The following is an 8,382-nucleotide window of genomic DNA, read 5'->3' on the forward strand; positions in this document are numbered from 1 at the left end:
TTGTTTCCCGGACATTCTATCCTAGGACATTTTAAACTTCTACACCGGTCCAGTGTAATCGTTATTGTAGTCCTCTGAAGATATCAGCCCGAGTCAGCTTGCAAGCACAAGGAAAATAGTGGAAGAGTACCCTCCCCTGATCCCCACCAATAAACGTGCCCGCCCACGGACCCCAACCACCACCACGCCTTTGGCTGCACATTGATTTTTTTACTCTCTCCGCCTCACGTTTGATTGGAAATGCCCCCAAGCTCAGGATGATAGGCCTACTTTTTCCTATTCCGCTTGGTGATGAGTCAACCGAACGTAATCACGACGCCAACGGAGGTTCTTCGAATGCATTGCGAAAGTGACGAAATCAGCGCCTCTAGTCTCAAGATTGCGAAATGCCCCAATTCATTTGTCGTAATATATCGCTTACCATCGGGACGAAATGGATTCTACCAGTAATAATAATGATACAGGTAATAGCATGGTTAATGAAGATTTAGCAGGTATCAATATTATTGTGAAGTTTTCTTTACATAATCGACATTGGCGGCGTTTGGCCAACCAAACCAGCCAGCCCCTTTCGGTACAGCCTGCATACAATGTCAATAACATAGGCCTATGCACATGATGCATCGAATGTAACTGAAATGAAATGCATGAACAGCAGGCAGCTGCTGTGCAGACTGACAGAGGTATAAAGTTATTTATGGACCCTTGACATTTAATAATAAGCGGAATATTGATTTGTTTGCTTGTTTCACCTATAGGAGATGGGTAGGCCTATTACTAGTATTGGTATTATTATGTTATGTTAGGTGAGCACACTCACTGACACTCACACTCACGGGCCATCATGGCCATGGCCATGCAGACGCAGTGACAGTGTGGGCTATTATAAATCACATAAACTGTGAGATGCAAACTTGTGATATCGCGATATGGGTAGGTAATCATTAAGTGCATCTCACGGTTTATTATAAGCCCACAGTGTGACGACAATCACAATTGAATAATGTCGATGCCAAAATCATAAAATGCGAGTATCGTATAGCAAGGCTATAGTTTTGTCCAAGTTGTTATGTAATCTTGGAAATCTGGACTTTTACTACAGCAAATACATTACAGTCATAGGCTTACTCTGATAAGTCTGAAAAGGTTCCCTTCAAACTTGGTACATGTGCAAACAAAATTGACATTTGGATTGTGAAAAAAAAGGATGCAACTGTGACTCTTTCCCGTTTCCCTCTCTCTGCAACCAAACAATGGAGAGAATAAAGTTTTAATCCTTCTCGTATTGTTCTGGACACTCTCCACGCATGCGAGGAGTTTGGTCCATGTGGTCAGGGTCTTTCTCGAAACTGTCTATTGTACTGCCACAGCGTGAGAAGATGATGGTATGGTACAAATGTAGATAGCCATGGTATCTAGCACTGCATTTACAGAAGCTTAGCAGCCCACCAGGCCTTCATGTAAGCCTACCGGTACATTGATTTAGTTAATGAATTATGAGTGACTTCCTCACGCACGCTGTTATTGTAACTGAACCACTGAGGACCAGGAATGGTTATTAAAAGTGGACCCACAATGATTATGATGACAGTACAGTACTGCCACTTTTTAAAGGGTAATTAAATAAGCGCCATGTCTGCATGACAGAAATAGTAAAATGGGGATACAATACAAAGCAGACCTGGCGATATATTATCGTGCAATGTTAGCATCATTGGGAATTGCCATTCTAAATTTTAACTTCTTCATCTTTGCGAAAATTCTGGCTGCATAGCAGCCATCTTTGAAATCTTTTTTCTGATTTCATTGCCAATGGTTGTATGCAGAGGTACAAATAATACCCAAAAGATTGAGGAGCAGATACACTGCCACTATTAAAAAGTGACTGACAATAATCTTCAGATTGTGGCATGTGACCTCTTTGCTAGACCGTCTGACCCAGATTTGTTTGCCTTCTCTTTTACAGGCTGCACCAGCAAGTAGGCCTGAGGCAACTTCTCAACCTGTGAACAATAGGAAGTCAGTCAAAGCTAAGGTATGTGTGTGACCAAGTTTCCATCACCGAATTCTTTTTAGACCTTGATATTGTTCAGACTTAACTTGTCATGTCAAATCTGTCATCATGACTTTATGGGAAAACCTGTAACATGTTTGTCAAGGTTCCGCAGCAAAACATCCCCATAGCATAATGCTGCCACCTCCGTGCTTCACAGTCAGTACGGTGTTCTTTGGATCCCCCCCCCCCCCCCCCCCCCCGTTTTGCCAAACGTACTGCTGGTAGTTGTGGCCGAAGACTTCGCTTTTAGTCTCATCAGACCAAAGAACACTCCTCAAGAAGGCTCTGTATTTGCCCACATGTTCTCTCGCAAACTTCAGCCTTGCTTCCCGGTAGCGTTTTTGAAGTAAAGGCTTCTTTCTTGCCCTGCAGCCTCGTAGTCCACTACGATGCAAGACCTTCTGGACAGTGGACAGTGACACATTTGTCTCTGTAGCTTCTAATTCCTGGCAGAGGTGTTTCTTGGTCGTCTCGGGGTTAATGTGCACCTTTCTAACCAATGTGGGCTCATCTTTGGCTGTCAGCTTGCGCTTTCTTCCTGACCTTGGTAAGGTTGCTGTTGTCCCTGGGTCCCTGTACTTCCGCTTTATTGTCTGAACTGACGCCCGTGGCATATCAAGCTGCTTGAAAATGGCTCTTAGTGAAGTACCAGACTGGTTCAAGTGGACAGGCGACTCTATCAGATCTTGAGAGTACTCCTTTGACTTCCCCATGATGGCTCTAAGCTGGCAAATGACCTGAGCAGAAACCCAGTCCCTTTTATACTGCTACAGTGGCGCCACCTGAGCTATGACATAATCATGATGGTCAACAGGTAGTTGAGACAAGATAAAAGCCATTGTATAACATATTTGCCCACCTCAAGGCCAAACAACTAGTAGATAAGGTAGGTGTATGTAAACTTATGACACTCTGAAATATGCATTGTTTTCAAATAGAGCTCATAAAAACAATGAAATTTTATGAAACAGAAGTATGTTTTTTAGTTGATGACGAGATGTGATGATAGACTTCCTGTAAACTATATACTATTCCCGCGTTCGGTAGTTGCAGAGAAAGAGACAGGGTTATCATCCTTTGAATTGTTTGTAAACTTTCGAGCACGACTGTACTCTCTAATTTTTGCCTTGGCCTCCAGAAATAATAGTGTATTTTCAAATTCTTTCTTATCAAACCTGAGTGTGTGTTATTATTGCACCACCAATATCCAATTTGATAACCAGTACGCATGTACCCAATGGTTTGGTTGTCTAATTTTCTAATTGTAATTTCTAATTCTAGTGTGAAAGTCAATAGTTCCCTTTTTTGTCATGGTAACGTTGTGGGCATTTTCTATTCTTGGCTCACATGGGTGAGCTTATATCCTTACGATTTCATCTTGTCCAGCATTGTTGGCTTTGACTTTGTCTGTCGTTAAGCACTTTTATCATATACCCTAAGTGCAGTGATCTGGCAGACGTATATGATAAATAGAAAACTGCACGAGTGTCTGATCCGAGTATCCAGATTGCACTCGATGATTTTCTACGCAGGTCGAGAGCTTTTCAAGCCGTTGAAAATCATTTCGTGCAATCTGGATACTCGGATCAGACACTCGTGCGGTTTTCTTATTGTACATGTACATGTCAGAAGCACTATCAATGGAAACACGTGCACCACTTTTTTCAGAAAAGAAAAGCCAGCAAAGGAAAAGCAAGCAAGGCGAAGGGTAAGAAATTTTTATTAGATTCAAGTTGTCGTGTTGGAAATAACAGTGGTCATAAGATATATAGAAAATGTAGCACTTGTCTTCATGGCATCATTGCATCACATCATCAGGAGGATAGGATTTTTGATAGAAATTTGCAACCATAAGCTGATTTAGAAATTTAATTTGCGGAGCAAAAACAAACAGTTATGTGATATTTCCATTGAAATAATGGACTCCTCGGAGTGCATGATGCAATGAGATTACAAAGAAACATTTAGCCAAATGTTCAGTTGTTGAAAGGTTTAATGAGGAACTGACCCCTGTATCCTCATATCCAATCGGGGGGGGGGGGGGGGGGGGGACAATTTGGTCGCATGGCCATCAGAATGAAATGTAATTGACTTATTTTGCAGGAGACTATTGCGCAGCTGAGAGAATAGACAACTACGACCCCAAAAACAACACGTATTACATAAAGTGGCAGGGATATGATGCGTCCCACAACTCATGGGTAAAAGCGGAAGACGTAACTTCTCCTCTCATCTCTTCTTACAAAGAGAAATTAGGTAAATCATGATTGAAAGGATTATGGCTGTGTGCTCTATGCAGTTGATGTTGTAGTGGTTGTGAGTCAGGCTGATGCAGCAGTTTCTCAGAGGTAGTGCCCAATTCGAACAACTGTAGCTTATCACATAATTATCGTTTATCAGAATTGTGGAGTCAAAAGGAAGGATTGACAATCAATTTATTGAAATTCCTTCAGATGATACATTAAAAGATGTCATAAAACTCACCTGTCCATTCAAAAGGCTTTTGTATTGCAATTACAGAACGGTTTCTATTCAATAAAAACACTTCGCTGGTGAGAAAATTGTTGGGAACACTTCAAAGCAGTGGAAGTCTTTGGTTCAAAGGCATCTCAAACCAGTATGAGGTTGCAGCATGAATGCAGTGTAATTGAGATTTGCTTGTTTTCTTCGCCTTAATTCCATATATTTTGGTAGTGTACCCTTGAAGAAAATGATATGATGTCGTGTGATACTAATATCTAAATAATAATGGTTCTTTTAATTTCGTCTATTTTAGGTTTCAGAACGCACAAGAAGTGATGCACCTCATGTCTTTCGATTGTTGAAAAAATTGATGTGAATTTGTGCAAATCCTCCCGCCTGTGTTTTTTTGTTCAGTGGAATTCACGTATTTCGGTATTCCTTCTTCACCTCCACGCATTATTCATTCTGACATAAACTCACATGATCACTTTTGATGAAAGATTACATAATGGATAATATTGAATTCGCACAAATATAGTACAATGTAAACTTATCATATCTTTCAAAGGTCTCATTAAAAGTAAATGTAAGTTACATGTACATGTACTGTGGAATTATTGTTTTTTCAGACAATCTGTGGCTGTTGTATACATGTATCATTCAATAAACGTGGCGTTTTTCATATTATTAGATACATATATAGTCTTGCCTTTATCTTTGCTACCTCCCAGCGACTTGACTACATGTATTATAAGGGACCATCTCAAAAGTATTTTGAAGCCTAAAAGACTACGGGTAAGTCATTTAGTCTTTTTGAGTGTGGTCACACCCAAGACTAAGTGACTTGAGTCATTTTTGCTTCAAAAAACATGTACCTGTGAGATGGTCCCTGAATTCATACCTTGAGACAATATCCAGACCGGCACTTAATACTGAGTTTCTCTTGACTTGGCATCAATAGAGAAGTCTGGCTACATGTGCTAGGATTGCAAATTACAGCGTACTTTACATGTACATTGGACTTGGAGCCTCCCTCTGTGGATACCTCTCTAATAAGGACACCGGTGCTGAATTAGTTTGGGTGGAATTCCACAACCAGGACGCCTTTCAATTGCAGACGATATTGGAGTGTCCTAACAGCAAGGTAACACTTTACTTAGACAACGTCACGTCCAACAAGAATACACCTGCCACATACGGAAATACTGCCTTTGAAGACATCATTCAGAATGTTTGGGTTACTTAAGGATTTGTCACACCCACCCAGAAAATACACAAGATGTCATTGAAAATGCTTAAAAAAATGTCACATCCCACCTGAATACGCCGAACGTATGGAAATACCGTCTCTGAAGACATTATCCAGCATGGTCGGTTTACTTTCGACACAATGTCACATCCCACCTGAATACGCCTGATCATATGGAAATTACGTCTCTGAAGACATTATCCAGCATGGTCGGTTTACTTTCGACACAATGTCACATTCAACCTGAATACACCGGACCGTATGGAAATACCGTCTCTGAAGACGTCATCCAGAATGGTCGGTTTACTTTCGACACAATGTCACATTCAACCTGAATACGCCGGACCGTATGGAAATACCGTCTCTGAAGACGTCATCCAGAATGGTCGGTTTACTTTCGACACAATGTCACATTCAACCTGAATACGCCTGATCGTATGGAAATACCGTCTCTGAAGACGTCATCCAGAATGGTCGGATTACTTTCGACACAAAGTCACATCCAACCTGAATACGCCTGATCGTATGGAAATACCGTCTCTGAAGACGTCATCCAGAATGGTCGGATTACTTTCGACACAATGTCACATCCAACCTGAATACGCCTGATCATATGGAAATACCGTCTCTGAAGACGTCATCCAGAATGGTCGGATTACTTTCGACACAATGTCACATCCCACCTGAATACGCCTGATCATATGGAAATTACGTCTCTGAAGACATTATCCAGCATGGTCGGTTTACTTTCGACACAATGTCACATTCAACCTGAATACACCGGACCGTATGGAAATACCGTCTCTGAAGACGTCATCCAGAATGGTCGGTTTACTTTCGACACAATGTCACATTCAACCTGAATAGGCCGGACCGTATGGAAATACCGTCTCTGAAGACGTCATCCAGAATGGTCGGATTACTTTCGACACAAAGTCACATCCAACCTGAATACGCCTGATCGTATGGAAATACCGTCTCTGAAGACGTCATCCAGAATGGTCGGATTACTTTCGACACAATGTCACATCCAACCTGAATACGCCTGATCATATGGAAATACCGTCTCTGAAGACGTCATCCAGAATGGTCGGTTTACTTTCGACACAATGTCACATCCCACCTGAATACGCCTGATCATATGGAAATTACGTCTCTGAAGACATTATCCAGCATGGTCGGTTTACTTTCAACACAATGTCACATTCAACCTGAATACACCGGACCGTATGGAAATACCGTCTCTGAAGACGTCATCCAGAATGGTCGGTTTACTTTCGACACAATGTCACATTCAACCTGAATAGGCCGGACCGTATGGAAATACCGTCTCTGAAGACGTCATCCAGAATGGTCGGTTTACTTTCGACACAATGTCACATTCAACCGGAATACGCCTGCTGATCGTATGGAAATACCGTCTCTGAAGACGTCATCCAGAATGGTCGGATTACTTTCGACACAAAGTCACATCCAACCTGAATACGCCTGATCGTATGGAAATACCGTCTCTGAAGACGTCATCCAGAATGGTCGGATTACTTTCGACACAATGTCACATCCAACCTGAATACGCCTGATCATATGGAAATACCGTCTCTGAAGACGTCATCCAGAATGGTCGGATTACTTTCGACACAATGTCACATCCAACCTGAATACGCCTGATCATATGGAAATACCGTCTCTGAAGACGTCATCCAGAATGGTCGGTTTACTTTCGACACAGTGTCTCATTCATCCTGAATACGCCTGATCATATGGAAATACTGTCTCTGAAGACGTCATCCAGAATGGTCGGTTTACCTTCGACACAATGTCTCATTCATCCTGAATACCCCTGATCGTATGGAAATACCGTCTCTGAAGACGTCATCCAGAATGGTCGGTTTACTTTCGACACAATGTCACATCCAACCTGAATACGCCTGATCGTATGGAAATACCGTCTCTGAAGACGTCATCCAGAATGGTCGGATTACTTTCGACACAATGTCACATCCAACCTGAATACGCCTGATCATATGGAAATACCGTCTCTGAAGACGTCATCCAGAATGGTCGGATTACTTTCGACACAATGTCACATCCAACCTGAATACGCCTGATCATATGGAAATACCGTCTCTGAAGACGTCATCCAGAATGGTCGGTTTACTTTCGACACAGTGTCTCATTCATCCTGAATACGCCTGATCATATGGAAATACTGTCTCTGAAGACGTCATCCAGAATGGTCGGTTTACCTTCGACACAATGTCTCATTCATCCTGAATACCCCTGATCGTATGGAAATACCGTCTCTGAAGACGTCATCCAGAATGGTCGGTTTACTTTCGACACAATGTCACATCCAACCTGAATACGCCTGATCATATGGAAATAATGACTCTGATAATGTCATTCAGAAGAGTTGGGTTTACCTACATGTACGATATAATGTCACTTCTAACCAAAATACTGCAGCTGCATATGGTATGTAATTCAGAATGATGGTTTACTTGAGACAATGTCACATCCAACCAGCTAGAATACACCTACCGCATACTGAAGTACGGTCTTTGAAGATGTCATTCAGAGCAGTTTGATTTTTCTCAGTAATCCAACAGCCCGC

The 8,382-nt window shown here is 41.8% G+C and overlaps 1 protein-coding gene across 2 annotated transcripts; it reads left to right on the forward strand.

Annotated features, from left to right (window-relative positions):
- The first annotated feature begins 354 nt into the window (after nucleotides 1-354).
- LOC135483690 (uncharacterized) lies at nucleotides 355-5,199 on the forward strand. 2 transcript variants are annotated; one of them, XM_064764685.1, is made up of 5 exons: nucleotides 355-464; nucleotides 1,967-2,035; nucleotides 3,725-3,764; nucleotides 4,160-4,312; nucleotides 4,833-5,199. In XM_064764685.1, the coding sequence occupies exons 1-5, from the start codon at nucleotides 387-389 to the stop codon at nucleotides 4,853-4,855; spliced, it is 363 nt and encodes a 120-aa protein (XP_064620755.1). In that variant the 5' UTR covers nucleotides 355-386; the 3' UTR covers nucleotides 4,856-5,199. The 2 variants fall into 2 exon arrangements, 1 of the variants encoding a protein (XP_064620755.1); XR_010446362.1 differs by lacking the exon at nucleotides 355-464 and adding an exon at nucleotides 1,482-1,615.
- Nucleotides 5,200-8,382: the final 3,183 nt, after the last annotated feature.

This window comes from Lineus longissimus, chromosome 2, assembly GCF_910592395.1.
Source record: "Lineus longissimus chromosome 2, tnLinLong1.2, whole genome shotgun sequence".
Classification (NCBI taxonomy): domain Eukaryota; kingdom Metazoa; phylum Nemertea; class Pilidiophora; order Heteronemertea; family Lineidae; genus Lineus; species Lineus longissimus.

Coding starts and splice junctions, on each gene's coding strand:
- LOC135483690 (XM_064764685.1), top strand. CDS start 387: ATGCCCCAATTCATTTGTCGTAATATATCGCTTACCATCGGGACGAAA. Junction 2,036..3,724: donor GGAAGTCAGTCAAAGCTAAG/GTATGTGTGTGA, acceptor CACTTTTTTCAG/AAAAGAAAAGCCAGCAAAGG. Junction 3,765..4,159: donor AAAAGCAAGCAAGGCGAAGG/GTAAGAAATTTT, acceptor CTTATTTTGCAG/GAGACTATTGCGCAGCTGAG.